We start from the raw sequence: 18,932 nt of genomic DNA on the forward strand, positions 1-18,932 counted from the left end.
CACAAGGAAACCATTGGGCAATCATGGTTTTAATCCAAATCAGTTCATTCTCCCTCAATTCCCTGCACCACCCCCAATTATCCTTCTACTTGAGTTTGAGGCTTTCTTAAAGGGGCAATGGTCTAATTTGATGTAGAAAAGATTCAAACTGATTTGTGTTGCATCTATATTTTACACACAGAGAATGATAGGCAAAGACCACAGTCCATAAGGCATGAGAACAGAAATAGGCCAGTCAGCCCATCGAGACTGCCCCATCATTTAATCATGAGCTGAAATAAAAAGTCTGCAGACACTGCAGTTGAATTAAAATACAATGCTGGAGAAACTTAGCAGGTCCTTTATGAAGGCCCATTTCCCCGCTCAGACCCACTGCCCGGCCTTCTCCCCATAACCTTTGATGCTCCGCCTGATCAAGAACCAATCGATCTCTGCCTTAAAAACACCCAATGACCTAGCCTCCACAACCACCTGTGGCAACAGATTCCACAGATTCACCGCCCTCTGGCTGAAGACATTCCTCCGCATCTCTGCTCTTAGCAGACGCCCTTCAATCCTGGAATTGTGCCCTCTTACCCTGGACTCTCCCACCGTGGGAAATAACCTTTCTACATGAACTCTGTTGAGAACCAATTGTTACGGAAATATTTTGCTTGAGGAAATTTGTCATTTCCTTTCGAGTTCTGAAACCGTGCACATAACGAGTCAATTGGGTACAATTAAACCATCCCTTACTTATTACAGAGCACCTCTGACACAGGGATGGCTTAAGGTGGGATGTGAGTGGATAGAAAAAAGTTGAGAACCACTGCTCTAAAATTTGTTGACACTGCCCGAAAGGGGATTTAAGTCTGCCCGGGGTCCCTGATCTAGGTAGTTAACCACTACGCCACCGACAACGTTTTATGACATATGTTCTGGCCGTTCTATGATTGGCCAGGTGCCATTGCCTCCCTCGAGTCCGCCTCGCGAGATGATAAAGGGTCGGCGGCGCCTGCGCTGCCCAGACGGCTGCGAGCGGGCAGCCCTTAAGGATGGAGTGACCTTTTCGACGCCAGGCATCGCCATGGTTCCGAGACCGACCCCCCGAACGTTCATCTGCTTGCGGCCGCCGCAGCAGCGCAGGAGAAGGGGGCGGCGTCGGCGGATGGAGGCTCGGCCACCCCAGCGGGAGCTTCGCCAGGCTGAGCTCATCGAGTGGCTGGTCAGGCGGGCGCTGTCGGCCCGCGGCGACGCGTCGCTGGCCTCGCTACGGTGGGCTTTGCTGGCCGCCCAGGAGCGGAGCCGGACTCGCCGGCGGCGGGTCGGGGGGTCGCCGCCAGAGCGGCCCCGAGGCCGGAGGAAGGAGGCGGCCGAGAAGGAGGAAGAGGACGGTGGCGGTTGCCCCCGCAAGAGGCGGCGCGGGAGACCGGCCCGGCGCCTCGCGCCTCCCCCGCCGAGGAGGGAAGTCCCGAGCAGGAAGCGCGTCCGCCCCAGGAGGCCGGCGGTCGGCGGGAAGCGAGGCAGGGCTGCCCGCAGGAAGACCGGAGCTCGTCCTAGGAAGTAACCGAGCAGCCCCGGTTACCGGCAGGAGAAACATGCCTTAAACGCACATTAAAAGGCCCTTTTCAGAGCCACAAATAAAACCCATCCCGGAAAACAAGTGGATTTCCTTTAGAGAGCGTCCAGTGCAGACCCGTAATTTACCACCAAAAAACATTTGCCCAACTTCCTACCTCATAACCCGTGATTTCTTTCATGGACACATCGAAAATTCTTCCTCCTTGGCAGCACATTCCAGGAACTCTTATAAAAAACAATTATTCCTCTAAACTTTCCTCCCTTTAAGTGGTGCACCAATCCCTCCAGAGCAGTGGGATCTCAACCTCTTTCCACTTGCATCCCACTTTGAGTAATCCCTACGCCATCGTGCTCTGACTTAGAGGGGTAGATAAGATGGACGGCCAGCGCCTTTCCCCCAGGACGGGAATACATCAGTGGGTTCTCAACCCTTTTTTTCTTTCCACTCATCTCCCACAATGCCGTCGTTGCTCTGTAAGTGGGTGGGTGTGGGGGTGGGGGGGGGGGGGAGGGGTTTAAAGAGGGATGTGGGTGGGAAGAAAAAGGCTGAAACCCATTGTTCTAATTGTCCCTCATGGATTCGTCATGTGCACCGTTTCCAAACTCTAAAGGAAATGGGCCAGTGACAATTTTTCTCAAGCAAAACATTTCAGTAACGATTGGGCCGAGAGCAGTGATTCTCTATCTTCCCTTCCCACTCACATTCCACCTGAAGTCATCCCTTACTAATCATAGAACACCGATGGCCTAGGGATGACTTCAGGTGGGATGTGAGTGGAAAGAAATATGGTTGAGAACCACTGCTCTAGTGTTTGCTACTCCGGTCCTGGGGAAAAGGCGCTGGCCATCCACTTTATCTATGCCTCTCAAAATCTTGTAGACCTCTATTAAGTCTCCTCTAATCTTTCTTCGTTGAAAATAGAAAAACCTAGCTCTGTTCACCTTGCCTTATTTTTCATTCCAGGCAGCAGCTTGGTAAATTTCTGCACCCTCTCCATAGCTTCCACATCCTGTAACAAGGTGACCAGAACTGAACACAATACTCTTAATTATCTGATCAACCTGTGCAGCCACCTTGAGAGATGTGTGGATTTGGACCCCCTAGGACGCTCTGCCCCCTTTCCACCTTGTGACCCCAGGAGATGCTCCACGTGCACCCACATCTCCTCCGTTGCCACCATTCGGCACCCGGCCTGAATGAGGATGCATTTCACATCCTCAACAATAAATTCATTCGTCAGGTCAAGTCACCTTTATTTGTTGTTCATACCATGGTGAAGGCGAGGTAGCACTTCTCCAGGTCCATAGAGCAGATTTACATTAATAGAAGTTAAAATATTAAGACGTATACAGTGAAAGTCCAGAGTACATGCTCCACATCTGTTCTGAAAATTCAGGAGCCTTGGGGGGGGGGGGGTGGGGGAATGATAAAACTGTTGCCTAATCTGGATGTAAGGGGCCAAGTGCTACAGTAGCTCCTACTAGATGGCAGAAGGGAGAACAGTTTACGTGAGGGGTGTTTGGAGCCCTTTTACCTGCATTGAGTATTGCAGATGTCCTTCATGCTAGAAAGAGAGCCCCCAATTATCTTTTCCGCTGACTTCACTGCAGGGCCTTGCGGTCCGAAGTGGACTAGCTTCCAGCCGACAATGCATTGCACAGGATGCTCGTGATACCTTCTCTGTAGAGCATAGTGAGGTTGGAGGGTGGGAGATGGACTTTCCTCAGCCTTTGCAGGAAGTAGAGGCGCTGCTGGGCTTTCTTGGCTATGGAGTTGGTGTTAAGGGATCAGCTGAGATTCTCCACCAAGGAACTTGATGCTCTTGATGACCTCAATGGTCAGCGGAGCTTGATCCACCTAGTCCCTCCTGAAGTTGACCACCATCTCTTTTGTTTTATTAATGCTTAAAGACAGGTCGTTGGCTCTGCACCTCATGTCTGAATGCCAACTCATCAGGGACTCATTTAAGGTCTCTTGTGCACTTTATTGACAGAGATGGAGAAAGAGGAGAGCGGCTGTGGCCCATGGCCCCCATCGCCGCAGGGGAGCGGTCCCAGGCTGGCAAACCGAGATAGAGGGGAGGCATCCATCTGAACAGCAATAGTTTTTTTTCAGTGCCACGCATACATCTTCAACAAGAGGGGTTATGGGCATTGAAACCAAAACACCTTCCACTCTCAATAATCCAAACCAAATACGTCAACATAGCGCTCCCAGCCTTGAATATTTACTCAATAATATTGATTATTTTTTAATGTATATATATCTATATATATATAGATATATATTCATCCTGCCTATTTAAGGAGGGAGCGAGGCAGCAGAAAGAGAATTATAGACCTATTTACCCTTTCGTAGGTGGTTGGGTAACTTGGAGTCTATTGTCAAGGATGAGGTTGCAAAATACCTGATTTAATTTCAGATTTATTGTCAGAGTACATACATGACATTACATACAACCCTGAGATTCCTTTTTCCTGCAGGCAAGGCTTTTTGTCACTGGTAATCCCTATGCCATAGGTGCTCTGATTCGTAAGGGCTTGCTTAAGGTGGTCTGTGAGTGGAAAGAAAGTGTTTAAAAACCACTGTTTTAATCATCCCTCATTGACTCATTATGTGCACGTTTTAAGAACTCCGAAAGAAATGGGCCAGCGACAATTTTTATCCAGCAAAATATTTCAGTCACAATTGGGTCCAGAGCAGCGATTCTCAACCTTTTTTCTCCCTTAAGTAAACTTTACTAATCAGTTTGTGAGTGGAAAGAAAAAGTTTGAAAACTGCTGGGCTCCACAAGACAGTCTGTTCCTTCGAGCTGCCCCTGAGATTTGTCAAGATCTGGCTTCATCCATTCCAGCTGTATCCCCAAATGGGAATTCAATGGCCGAACCTCCCAAGGAAGAGATATCGAAATATAGCCCACCGCCTGCTGGGTTTAACTGGCTGAGCCTTAACTCAATGCTGGAGAAACTTTAGCAGGCCAAACAGTATTATCTTATAAAGAAAGCCAATGTTTTGGACTTGAGCCCTTCATCAGGTCTAAACCCTGAAGTATTTGCTATATCAATTACACTTTTTGACCTGGTGTTTCTCCAGCATTGTGTTTTTCTTTGTCTCGTTTAGTGCTTTATTCCTTTATATGTATCACTTGTCTGTGCATGTTTTGCACGGTTTCAGAACTTCAAAGGCTTACTGAATCTGAACACAATGCTGGAGAAACTTAGCAGGTCAAACAGTATTACCTAATAAAGATGGATAACCAATGTTTTGGACTTGAGCCCTTCATCAGGTGTGACAGAGTATTTAGAGGTAGCTTGGGAGGAATTGCTAGAGCAGCTTGCACACACATACACATTAAAACACAGAATTTTTGCATGACTTTTACAGAGTGCTTTTTGCAAAAGAGCAACATAGCATCAGCATACATCTGGCTTGAGAGAGCATGTGATTTTTGCAGGCAGAGAGAACAGTTTTGCTCTCAGAGAGGGAGGGTGTGAAACAGAGAGAGATAGAGGAGACCGAAATCAGTTCCAGAAGGACAAAGCTGGCAAACTTTTAGAAGGCTGTCTGGTTGAAGGAAAGGTGTGAAAAGTGACCTGAAAGAAAGAGGATCATCTGCAGAACCCTGAAGGGGTCAAATTTCGTCAGCAAGCAAGACTGATTGAGAAGGAATCAGTTGCGGATGTCCTGGAAAAGGAACTTCGCTCTGAAGACCAGCAAGAACTCTCCTGAGTGGTAGCCACTTGCCTGTTAGCACCAATGACTGGTGAACTTTGTTAATGCTAACTTCTGTGCACAGTACAAGAATTGCCTGCAACCAGTGAGATTGGACTGTGATCCAAAGAACGTTTCTAAACTTAAGTACACATTACACACACCTGCACTTAGTATTAGAGGGGGATTAAGTAGTTAGGTAGCTTAAGTAACAAGTTTATTTAAGTAACCCTGTTTTGTGGTGCTTATCTATTGCTGTTGGGTTTTGGGGACCTCTGGACTCTACAACAAATCTTAACTGAAATATTTGCTTTATTAGTTTGACCTGGTACTTCTCCAGCATTGTTTTCCCCCAACGTCTACTTTACATGTATCACTTGTCTGTGCAGGATTTGCTGAGAACTGTACACTACTATTCCCATTACACGTGCAGATGATAATGAATTGAAACCCGAAGTTACGTCTTTCAGAGAGACTTGGCGGTTCTTAAAAGAACCTTTGGGTTTCCTGATTGCTCTTCATCCGTCTACCTAACCCCCGAACCCATACAGAGTTCGCCCCTGACGCTTCAGCGCATACACCACGTCCATGGCGGTCACCGTCTTCCTCTTGGCGTGTTCGGTGTAGGTCACCGAGTCCCTGATAACATTCTCCAGGAATACCTTCAGGACACCGCGCACCTCCTCGTAGATCAAACCCGAGATCCGCTTGACGCCACCTCGCCGAGCCAAGCGACGTATCGCGGGCTTGGTGATGCCCTGAATGTTATCGCGCAGAACCTTACGATGCCGCTTGGCCCCACCTTTTCCCAGACCCTTCCCGCCTTTACCTCGACCTGACATCGCTCTACCGTACCGATCAACCGAATAATGACATGTGGCCGCCGCGTCGCCATTTAATACAGTGGGCGCGGACCTGGGCGAGGAACGGTCCCCCCGCTACCGCACGATCACGTGATTGTGCCCTGTCTCAGATCAACCAATCACTTTCGACATCGAGTAGAATGTTCTGCGGACTTCCGTGATTTATTTGAAATTAAATGCCCAGTTCTTTACCTCACCGGGGGGCGGGGGGGAAAAGGGAAAGGGAAACGCGCATTTGTGCATTACTGCGCACGGTGAAAGCAGCAAAAAAGCGTTTATTTTTTTTAAAGTGAGAAATTATGTTAAAACCTTACAAAGGGCTGGATGAAAGGGGGACCAACAACAACCTCCCCAAGGAGCTGGTGGTTGATTTCAGAAAGGGAAAAGCAGAGGTCACTGGGGGATCACCGTTACCAGTGTCTTGCCACGATTCCATTATCCCAAAATATGTCGATCTCTTTCCTGAATTTAATCTGTTACTGAGCCTGCACCCTCCTTTTGAGCTGATCATTCCAAAATTTGACTGTCCTGATTGGCTGACTTTTAACTTGGTAACCATACTCCTGAGTGTATATACACAACTGCCAGGGTAACAACAGCCTTTGTCAGCACCATAAGAAATAAATATAGAACAGAAACAGGCCCATCTGCCCTTCTAGTCTATGCTAATCTATTTTTCCTAACTTGCCCCACTGAACTGCACCTGGATCCTATCCCTCCTGTCCATATATCCGCCCAGATTTTTCTTAAATGTCAAAATTGAGCCCACATTCACCACTTCAGCTGGCATCTCGTTCCACATGAACTTTTGCATGAAGTTCCCCTGAACGTTCCCTTTCACCCAAGGCAGAGCAGGTCACGGACCAAGACCTGGATAATGGGATTTGTGTTGTTGGGGACTTGATGGTCAGCACTGCTGGCATTCATTTCAAGAATATAAGAACAAGGATGTGATGTTGAGGCACTGGTGAGACCTCATTTGAAGGATTGTGAGCAGTTTTGCGCTCCTCATTTAGGAAAGGATGTGCTGACATTGGAGAGGGTTTAGAGGAGGTTCACAAGGGAATCAAAAGCTTATTATTTGAGGAGTGTTTGTCGGCCCTTGGCCTGTCTTTGTTGGAATTTAGGAGAATGTGGGGTGGTGGGATCTAAACATTTCAAATGTTGAAAGGCATGGACAGGGTGGATGTAGAAAGGTTGTTTCCCATGGGTGGGAGAGTCCAGGACAAGAGGGCACAACTTCAGGATTGAAGGGTGCCCACTTAGAACTGAGAGGTGGGGGAATTTCTTTAGCCAGAGGGTGGTGGATCTGTGGAATTTGTTGTCATGTGGGTGGTGGAGGCTGGGTCATTGGGTGTATTTAAGGCAGAGATTATGGCTCCAGGTTATGGGGAAAAGGCTGGGCAGTGGGGCTGAGTGGGAGAATGGATGGTGGGGCAGACTCGATGGGCTGAATGGCCCATTTCAATCCCTAAGTCATGGTATTATGGACCTAGTAGGCTAAAAGGCCTATTTTTCTGTGTTGAATATCTCCCATATTGAGTCCCTCATTCATGCAAGATGAGCCAAGTTTATTTAAAAATTTTGACACATTGCACAGTAATAGACCCTTCTGGCCCACGAGTCCGGGCCACCCAAATACACCAATTAACCTACAGCCCCTGTACGGTTGGAGGATACCAGATAACCCGGAGGAAACCCACCATGGGGGAGAACTCACAAACTCCGAACAGACAACACGGAATTCGAACCCGGTTTGACGGTGCTGTGTTAGCGTGGCGCTCACCGTGCCATAAGTTACACTATGTAATTACATCATGGAAAAAAACACAGCAGATGTAGTTTTTTAAAATAAAAGGACTTCTGAGAATGGATTTCAGTGATAGCCCCTGTGAGTTTGCTGTCTCGAGATCAAGTTCATAAAACATAAAGAAAATGTGAAAATAACGAAATGTTTTTGTCATCACAAATTCACTATCAACATCGATGCCTCTGAGGGGATTCGATACATCATTGAAGATTATCAAACTTCTCTCGGTCTGCTGTGGAAAGTTTGCTGACTGGCTCTCTTGCAGCCTGGTTTGTAAACCTGAGAGCCCAGAAAGGCAGAAGATTGTAATAACACTGGACAACAATTTTTGTTCCCTAAAAGGTTTGCTTCCTGAAAGAAAACTGGGGTAAACAATTTCAAGGAGAACTCAAAGATAATTTCAGGTTTACCCTGTATCACATAAGAAGTAGGAGAATCATGAACTTTTATTGAATTTAGCATGTTTAATCACATAATGATACCGACACATTGCGTTAGTTCAACCGACCAAAAATTGTTTTTCTCTTTGTATTCAGCAATATTCGGCCGGCATCGATAAAGTTTTCCCATGGTCACAATGTCCTGGAGAGAACTTTCACCATGTTCATCACTGACTGCACCAAGATTAGCGGGGAAGAAGTCTGAGCGCGAATGCAGAAAATGAACTTAAAGTGCACTCTATGGTTTTGTATGCTTGAAGCGGACTTAAAATATGGCAGGAAGTCACAAAAAAGGTTAATTTAATTTATACTGCTGCAGTTAGCATATCTGAGGTACCCGTGTGGATGAGGGAAGGAAGGATTTCAGGTTGGCTATACATTGTCATTATAGACAACACTTTCCAAGTTCTAATATATCCTCATTTTAAAACGTGTCATCTTCAAGGAAACATGGGGACGATATTCCAAATTCATAGAAGCAGCTTTATGTAGCTTTGATAAAATGAATAAACATTTTGCGTAACTTTGCCTTAAGATTCATTCATAATGACGAATAAACAAAGCATTCAGCTTGATTTGAAGACATAACAATATTTAACTTCAAAGAAGAAATAAGATGAATTCAAAGAAAATTATCTTGAGCTTATTTCATAGTTCGTCGAAGAATGAGATTCAAGGTCTTAGTCTGTCTGGATAAGATGTCATAGCTACTATGGTAACACAACAAACAATACTCCTTCTTAAAGAGATAGTATGTTATGACCCCAAAGGACCCCAAAACCCAGCAACAATAGATATTCACCATGACAAATGGTTACTAAAACAAAAGTTATCTTTAATTATCTTTCAACATGAAAACAGAATCAAACTTTAACTTATCTCTATTTTAAACTTACTTAACCCAGTTTAACCCCCTTCTAATTCTAAGCGCACATGGGTGTGCAAATTTTAAAAAGTTCTTTGGTTCACAGTCCAATCTCACTTCTCATTCTTTCAAGTTCTCTGGTTGCAGGCAATTCTTATATTGTGCACAGAATTTAACAGGCTTTGGTGCTCGAAAGGTCAATGGTTACCGCTCAGGAAGGTTCTTTGTAGGGTTTGAGGTTCCAGGATTTCCACAACTGAGGTACCACCATTAGTCACCTCAATGTCTTGCTGATGCAACTTGCCCCATCAGGATTTTCCAGATGGTAACCTCTTTCTTTCAGGCTACCACAGAGTTTCTTTCTGTTCCGCTTATTCCAAGAGAAACACTAGACAGCTCATTTTCTCCTCTTACATGACACACAAGAGAAGGCCGATCTCCACCCTGGAGCTTCTGTTTCAGTTCCAACAGGCTTCTCCTGGCTGACACTGTTCAGTCTCCCTCTCTCTCTGAGACACTGACTGAGGAAACTTGTTTCACTCCTCTCTCTCTCTCTCTTTCACACACACACACACACACACACACACACACACACAGATTGCTTGTAAAAAACACCTGACCTTCTTCATCAAACAATAGAAGTCAGTCTTCTGGTTCATCTGTTGTTTTTAGGTAAACAAGAACCCATTAGTGACCTTTCCAAAACTCTGCAAAGAGCTATCAATAGACATCATGTCTCCTGCTTGTTGCTTTAAAGATAATAGTCCATTTATTTTCACTTTCTGTAAAGACACTCATAATATGAATTCTCCATTATTTTCAAATAATATCTATTTTAAAGTGTGTGTGTGCACAACCTACTCTATCTTTTCCAATTTATCTCCCCAAAATATTCCTAAATATTCCATCACAAGACACAAAATTAACTAAGAGTAAAAAACACAAGGTTTTAACCTTTACAGTCATATAATACAAGTAAGTTAAACATATACATTGTACGTAACCTCACATTTTCTTTTCTTTTTGCACCACTTATTTTTTAGAGCTTTTATTTACAGAATTGTAATTTTTACTCCTTGCTCTGCACCGTACGGCTGCTGCAAAATGACAAATTTCATGGCATTAAACCTGATTCTGAAGCTCTTCATCTTCTTCTAAGGCCAGTGGAGCAGATTCAATCGGAACCTTCAAAGTGGGACTCGGAAGAATACTTTAAACTGGATTTTTTTGCAGTGTCAGGTGGAGAAGATGGGATTGATTTGGTGAATGCCTCAAGATGGTGCATCTCCTTCCCACGGTACAGTGGTACATTGAGACTTTCAGTACAGTGGTTACATGTTTGGGGCTCAAATGAAGTCAAAGTTATGCTTGGTTATTACTCCATTATATTAAAGGCAAATAATATCAAAGTATTGACTTAAGAGGGCGTATTAGTGCAATTCTTACCTGGAGTATTGTCAGTCACTCTGAAAAAGTGTCACCATCAGGTAACCCTAATGTTCTGTAACTTTTTTGGTCAAGGAACAACTCTTTATTGATATCTTAAGAAAACCTGAAGCACGGCAAGGGCGGAAAATATTTAGCAAAAATCTTTCGGAGAACTGGACTTCCCTTGGTCAGGGGAAACTAGGAGTTGTTTTCAGAGACTTGAAATCCTTTGGTTATGATGTTTAGTCTCTTTTAGTTGAAACAAATGAATTTATTTTTCTAATTGTTGCCGGCGGAATCGCAAACAGCAATGAGGGAGAAGGGAGATAGATCAGCTCACTGAATGGTGTAACGACAACCACCTCGCGCTCAATGCTAGCAAATCCAAGGAGATGATTGTGGACTTCAGAAGGATGTTGGGGGGGGGGGGAAACAATCTAGTCCTCATCGAGGGCTCGGTAGCGGAGAGTGTCGAGAACTTCAGATTCCTGGGGGTCAACCTCTCCGAGGATCTGCCCTGAAGCCTCCACACTGATGCAATCATGAAGAAGGCTCACCAGCGATTAGACTGTCTGAGGAGATTTGGTAGGTCATCGTAAACTACTGAAAACTTATACAGGTGGCGAGCATTCTGGCTGGCTGCGTCCCTGCCTGATACAGAGGCACCAACTCTCGAGACCAGAGCAGACTCCAGAGGGTTAACTCGGCCTGCGACATCACGGACACCAGACTCCACTCCATCGACATGAGGCGGTGTCTTGATAAAGCATCCTCTAACCTCAAAGACCCCCCAAGCCATGCCCTCTTCACTCTGCTAACATTGGGGAAAAGGTCCAGGAGCCTGAAGATGAGCACCCAGCGGCACAAGGACGGCTTCTTCCCCTCCACCATCAGATTCCTGAATGATCAATGAGCTAAAGAGAGTGCCTGACTTTCATGTGCTATTTTTTAATAGTAATGTTGTAGATGTTATAATATGAATGTTTGCACTGTGATGCTGCCACAAAACAGCGAATTTCATGACAATAAATTCTGATAATATACGGATAAATCCATTTTCCTCAGTTCTTTTATTGGATATATTAGTACATAACTTGCATTAAACATCTCCAGTTCGTGACTCTTCGTAAATTCCCATTAAAACACACTCGTGTAAAGAATACAACTCCCATCTCGCATTCCTGATGATTGGGGAAATCATTGCTTTTGATTGGTGGATGTTAGAATTAATTCATTGGCTGAAATGCTACCCATTTGATTGGTTGGCGTGGGATCCATGATGAGGAATTATATGCAAATCGCTACCGAGTTTCCCAATCGCTACTCCGTAACAATGGTAACATTTTTGTTTCAAATCTGCGCTGAAAATGGCATTTAAACGGTTAAAGCAACAATGGCAACCAAACAAATTATTCCAGGTGAAAGCATCTGCCACCAATCGCTGCATTTCCTTCATTTATCAACTTTTGTCCTTGTAACTTTAACCGGATCTTCAGGAGGATTTTTTCCTCACGCCGATTACATGATCAAAATGCTCTTAGAAATTCAGAGGCAAATTTAAAATGTACAATTAACCTCTCAGAGGGGACTTTATTTTTAGAGAAATTGACAAACTCGATAAAAGAAGAACCACCCGCTTTACACAATCTTCTCTGTTCAAGTCTTTTCTGGTCGAATCCGCTCTGAACCGAAAGAGAAATTTTAAAAGAAAACAATTCGTGAAATTAAAGACATTCCCCCTTTTTTTAAAAAAAAACTCCCGAATAATTAGCTCTTTACTGAAGCTATACATTAATAAAAATTATTACCGCTACAGAACTTGCCAGGCAATTTGTCCTGATGGCGAATCTTTTTCTACATTCAACTTCGTGTCATATTTACACCTGCTTTAGTTCATGAATCTTGGAAGTTCAGACACTTCCATCTACTCGTTTTGCGGCCCCACAATTTTCAATATTTAAGACGGTCTAGAACTGTTCCTCAACAGCGAAAATAGTCACAGAGCAGAAAAGCCGCTCATGGGAATTTACTCAGTTCACGCCCCCACATCACCGGGGTCCCAACTTCACCTTCTTATTAAGTCTCTTTTTGTGTTGTTTCAAATTCTACTATCTATTGCCTCACTACCAAAACAGTCCAGGCTCCACAATCTACTGGGGGTAAGGAATCAGGGGCTCAGATCCTACACATTCTTTTTACCTGGCAACTGCATCTATTTTCTGGAAACATCCTTCACCCCAGGCTTTAACCATATATAACTGTTCACAGCACAGAAACAGGCTAAACCGACCCTTCGAGTCCGCACCAGTTCACTTGAACAATTCGACTAGTTCCCCACCCCCCGGTATCCGCCCATAACCCTCCAACCCCCTCACATCCAACCTTCTATTAAACGACAGAAGGGACCCTGCCAGCATCCTCTAACATTTCTCCTAAAGTTTTACCCCCTTACCCTTAATATATGCCCTCAGTCTAATCACGTCTCATCTATCTGTTCCCTTCATAACTTTAAATACCTCCATCAAATCCCCCTCTCAACCGTCTATGCTCCAATGAATGAAGTCCCAGTCTCTTTAATCTTTCTCTGTACTCTAGGAGGTGTAAGCCAGGCAACATCCTTGTCAATCTTTCCTGCACCCTCTCCACCTTATCCTACAATTTGGAGACCAGAACTGAGCACAATACACCTTACCAATGCCTTAAACAGCAGCACCATCACTTTCCAGCTCTTATACACTATGATTTATGAAGGCCAGCATACCCTATGCCTTTGTTAAGCACAGAAGCGTGAAACTAAGCTTAAGGGAAACCTCATTGGGCGGAATGGTGAAACTACACAAGTAAAACTCAGCGGGTTAAACACTGGGTGTAGCAAAGAAACAGGTGTTTCGGGCTTGAGCTCTTACACCTTGATCAACCACTCAAGCCTAGAAAGTTGGTTATGTATCTTAACCTTTGTTACATATTTATGTATCAAAAACTTTTGTAGCAAAGATACACAACTAACGTTTCAGGCTTGAATCCTTCCAAGGTTCAAGGTTATATTGGTGAAAGGCTCACACTTGTACTTCACAGCATTATTTTTGCTCCAATCAAGATGGGGGTCTCTGAATTATTACATACTCGAGGTTTTGGAATAAATTGATTATAATTAAGCTCTTTTTAAAGAACAGGGAGTGTGGCTCTTAAAAGAGCCTTTGCTTTCAGTCGCTTCTTGCAATGTTTAGGCATAAACTTTGCTGGGGTGGCCCGTTTTCTTGGGGAGCAGGACAGCCTGGATGTTGGGTAGGACCCCGCCCTGGGCGATGGTCACCCCACCAAGCAGTTTGTTAAGCTCCTCATCGTTGCGGATAGCGAGCTGCAGGTGACGGGGAATGATCCGAGTCTTCTTGTTGTCGCGGGCCGCGTTGCCAGCCAGCTCCAGGATTTCGGCCGTTAGGTACTCGAGGACAGCCGCTAGATAGACTGGGGCACCAGCGCCGATGCGCTCGGAGTAGTGGCCCTTACGCAGCAGCCGGTGGATGCGGCCAACCGGGAACTGCAAACCGGCCCGAGAGGAGCGAGTTTTAGCTTTGGCGCGTCCTTTCCCACCAGTTTTACCACGACCTGACATCTTCTAAATTGATGTTGCTCACACGACAGTCAATTCAAGAATGACCTGGTAGCGCTGGTGCGACTCCTTTTATACCATTCCAGTGGATCGAAATTAAGCATTGTGATTGGATAACGTTGTATCCCGAAGCGGACCAATAGGAAAACAAGACAGCCGCGTTTTTTTTTAAAAAGGGCATAGAAAGCGCGGTTTAGACACACGTTCCTCTTTCAATAATCCAGATAAAATGTCACAGGCAGAACCAAATAATGCCGAAATAGTAAAACGTTTTGCATTTTGCATATAGCATTTGCCTCGTAGATTAAGCATGATGCAAATGTTAGAAGTTTTATTATCAGAATCAGTATTTACTGTCGCGAATATAGAAACATAGAAGATAGGAGCAGGAGTAGGTCATTTCACCCTTCGTGCCTGCTCGCCATTCAATGAGATCATGGCTGATCTTAAAGTTCAGTACCCCGTCCCCGCCTTCTCACCGTAACCCCTAATTCCCTTCTACTGAAGAAATATATCGAATTCCCTCTTAAATATATTCATGAACCTGCCTCTACTGCTCTCTGTGGCAATGAATCCAACAGATTCACCACCCTCTGGGTAAAGAAATTCCTCCTCATGTTGGTCCTAAATGCGACAGCATCACACAGTGCAAACATCCGGAGTCCATTCATTTCCACACTATTCGCGTTATAAATTCGACCATACACTGGAACTTTGAATAAATTATATACCGTGATTTCGAATTGATCCACAACAAGATTTAAACCATGTGTTGGATGACTTTTAATTCAATTATTTCTTGTCAATGTCCATTTTGTAAATGATCTGACTGAACTAACTTTTTGAGGGAAAAATTCTATTTTGTCGCACAATGGCGTGGACATAAAAAGGGAATATAAATGCCTGAATTTTGCCTCATTTGTCAGATTTCAGATTTATTGTTGGAGTACATACATGACATCATATACAGCCCTGAGATTCCTTTTTCCCGTGGCCGTGGCAGATTTACCACCAATTGGTAATGCAAAAAATAAACTGTGCATGGCGTGAAAACAAATAAAAGACCTGTAAACAGGTAATGAATGTAAATAAACTGACAGTGCAATACAGGGAGAACAAAAATAAAATCAATAAAGTGTACAAGTAAGAGTCCTTAAATGAGTCTCTGATTTTACGATGTGAGTGCAGTACCACTCAGCACCGTGATTCACTGTTCAACGTAGTCACAGCTTTGTGAAAAAAAGTTCTTCTTGAGTCTACTGGGTGCACGAGCGAAGGCCTCCTGTACTGTCTGCCCGTGGGGAGAAGAGTGAAGAGTTCGTGATTTGCCTGTGTTGCATCTTTGATAAAGTTTCTTCTTAGCCTGCCCAGACATCGTTCCTCATAGATGTTTTCGATGGTAGGCAAAACCGTGCACAGATCTCTAAGTAAGATCTCACCATTGCTTTATAGAGTCTTAACATCACATCCCTGCTTGGTGATGCTATCCCTCTGGATATGATCGCCATCATTTCATTCACTTTCTTCACCACTGGAGGTTGACCTGTAGGGTATCCTGCACGAGAATTCCCAATTTTGAATTTTCACCACAATTAAATAATAATCTTCCCATCTCTTTCTTCTAACAGACTGCATGACCGTACACTTTCCAACATTCTATTTCTGGCTCTCTATGCAGCCTTTCAATTTCCCCAGCACCACTCACCCAATCACCTGTTTTGAAATCATCTGCAAATTTAGCCACAAAGCCATAATCCAAATCATTTATGTGCTACGTAAAGGAATGGCTCCAACACCTTCCCCTGCAGAGCACTTGTAGCCAACAAGAATGGGATCCCTTTATCCCCCACTCTCTGTTTCATGTGAGTATCCTTCCTGTAATTCCACGGACTCTCATTTTGTTGAGCAGTCTTTTGTGTGGCACCTCGTCGAAGACCTTTTGAAAGTCAAAATACACAACATCCACTACATCTCCCCTCTCTATTCTACTTGTGGTTTCTTTAAAAAATTGCAATAGGATTGTTAGGTGTGATTTTCCTTTAAGGAAACCATGCTGACTTGCACTGACATGCACTGATCTTTACATGCATCTCCAGGAAACCCTGGCCAACTTCTACAGATGTAAGTTTGGTACGATGCCAGAAACCCTGGCAAATTTTGACAGAGGTGTGGTGCAAAGTGTGCTGACCAGCTGCATCACAGCCTGTTATAGGGGCACCAATATTCCTGAGAGAAAATCCCCACAGAAGGTAGTGGACACAGCCCAGGACGTCACAGGTGAAACCCTCCCCACCATCGAGAACATCCACAGGGAACGCTGCCGTCAGAGAGCAGCAGCGATCCAGTCTGTTCTCGTTGCTGCCATCAGGAAAGAGGTATCGGTGCCACAAGACTCGCATCACCAGGTCAGGAACAGCTGCTCCCCCTCCACCATCAGACTCCTCAACGATAAACTCAATCAGAGGCTCATTTAAGGACTCTTACTTGTGCACGTTACTGATTTTCTCTTTGTTATCTCTGTATTCCACAGTCAGTTTGTTGACATTAATTATCTATTTACAGTTCTTTGTTTGTTTACATGTTTCACGCTATTTAGTTTATTTTTTGCACTACCAATTAGTGGTAATTCTGCAGCGTTCGCAGTAAAAAGGAATCTCAGGGTTGTATGTGATGTTGTGTATGTACTCTGACATTAAATCTGATTAAAACATTTGCGTCTGGGAGGATTATGTTTGAAACGTTTTATTTGGATTATTGAGGGTGGAAGGTATTTTGCCTTCAATGACCATAGTCCTTCTTGATGAACATGTGTGGGTGGCTCTGAAAAGAACTGCTGCTGCCTCCCCTCTATTGCCATTTGCAAGCCCAGCGCCGCTGTCCTGTGCTCTGGCAGCTGGGGGGTGGGGGGGCTGCATGGGCACCTTCTTGGCCGCTTGGTGCCTGCGGGTGCTTTTGGTCACCGTCCTCCCGGTGTGTTTCTGGCCCTCCTCTTGCTCCACTTCCTAGCCTTGTGGTGGCGGCACATTCCCTGGCAATGCCAGAGGTGTTGGCCTGATGCCAGCTTGGTCTGCCTCGGCGCCCGAGGAAGTCCTCTTAGTGGTGCCGCCCAGCTTGGGGGGCCCGGCGCTCTGTGGTGGCGTCCACCTCCTCCAGGATGCTCTCGGCCACTGAGGCCAACTGCAGTCAGGAAGACACCTTCTTTTTGGTGGCCAAGTTGAGGCTGGGAGCACCGCTGCCAGGAAGGGCCGGGACAGGAGGGCTGGAGGCCGGGCCTTCTGCTTTGGGGTCAGCCATTCACTCCAGATACGACAGCCGCACTGCCTTTTAAGGCGCAAAGGAAACATGGTGGAGCCAAGCGATCGCTCAGCCCATGTGCTTCCTCCTATCCTTATTCTCTCCCATCAACTTGGGTTCCCTCATTGCTTATCTCGTGTGGCTTCCAAGTGATGACACCATTGTTTTTAATCATCTGTCCTCTTGTTGCTTCAATTTATGCCTTTATAGGTGAACAACGTCTCATCTCTGCTGTCGTCCCCTTTCAGCTGCCATCACAGTACTCTGAACAGCTTCGGGAGAAATCAGCATTAAAACAAATTACAATGAGTATTGGAGGATTTAAAACATGCTTTTGCTTTAGATTTAAAACATGCTTTTGCTTTGGATTTAAACCATGCTTTTGCTTCTGCAAGGCTGAGAATCATTAACCTACTTTGAGACTCAGCAGACATAAGCTAAATTCGACCATGGGGCCCAGAGATACAGTTATCTGACAAAAAGACATCTGTGTACCAAGAACATTTAATCTTCCTCCTTGATAGTATATTGGTCACAGACTGTCAGACCTAACCTTGAAGCAAAATAAACTATTGTATTCAAAGTGATAAGCTAGAAAGTTGTGTTAGATAGAAGCCTAGGCATGCTAGCTTGCTCACTTATCTTTCTTTTTGAGCTGGGAATAGGTTTTTGGGTAATATAAGCCATGGTCCTACTGCTGAAGTTTGAGACTCTCTCTCAGCAAAAGAACTTCTAGAGTCCAGCCAACATCCCGGTCGGGGGAGGTGGAGAAGCTGCTACCGACGCTCCGACAACCTACTACAAGTGTGCAGTCGTTGCCTCGCCTCGGCAGTTGGGACCAGTCCAGGCGTTGATAAGTATAATTGGGAAGAGCTTGCATATTGTAGTTTGATATCAGCTTTAGATTTTGTAATATAGATTTGTATAAACTGAAGTGCTCTCAGCGTGTGTGTCTATTTTATTTCGGTAGCTCAAACACTGTGACCAATCTAAAATGAACAAAGTGAGAGGTACAGGTTTACCCAGGACACAATGGTAATAGGAAATATTTGTAGCACTTACATTTTGTTCCATCTTAGTTAGAAAGACGGCATGAGAATTCAGCATGGGTAACTTGTTGTGTTCTAGAAGGGGGGAAAGTTTAGTGGAGTCATCAAGGGTATATTTTTTACACAGTCAAGTTTATTCACATCTGATTATACAAGTACAACCTGACGAAACAGCATTCTCCAGTCCTCGGTGCAAAACACGCAGACACGCGACCAGACATAACACAGACAAATGATACATGTGCAAGACAAGTATTTCATCTCTATAGATAAATAAACAGATGTTGTTTCCCCAATAGTA

The 18,932-nt window shown here is 44.7% G+C and overlaps 2 protein-coding genes across 2 annotated transcripts; both read right to left on the reverse strand.

Annotated features, from left to right (window-relative positions):
* Window positions 1-5,566: 5,566 nt before the first annotated feature.
* On the reverse strand, window positions 5,567-6,141 carry LOC138754736 (histone H4-like). Its single transcript, XM_069919500.1, has one exon. It carries the CDS (start codon window positions 6,112-6,114, stop codon window positions 5,803-5,805), a length of 312 nt encoding a protein of 103 aa, XP_069775601.1. The 5' UTR covers window positions 6,115-6,141; the 3' UTR covers window positions 5,567-5,802.
* A 7,666-nt stretch (window positions 6,142-13,807) lies between these two features.
* LOC138754737 (histone H2A-like) lies at window positions 13,808-14,344 on the reverse strand. The gene has a single exon (XM_069919501.1). The coding sequence runs from the start codon at window positions 14,289-14,291 to the stop codon at window positions 13,902-13,904; it is 390 nt and encodes a 129-aa protein (XP_069775602.1). The 5' UTR covers window positions 14,292-14,344; the 3' UTR covers window positions 13,808-13,901.
* Between the last annotated feature and the right edge of the window lie 4,588 nt (window positions 14,345-18,932).

Source organism: Narcine bancroftii, chromosome 2 (assembly GCF_036971445.1).
Source record: "Narcine bancroftii isolate sNarBan1 chromosome 2, sNarBan1.hap1, whole genome shotgun sequence".
In the NCBI taxonomy this organism is placed as follows: domain Eukaryota; kingdom Metazoa; phylum Chordata; class Chondrichthyes; order Torpediniformes; family Narcinidae; genus Narcine; species Narcine bancroftii.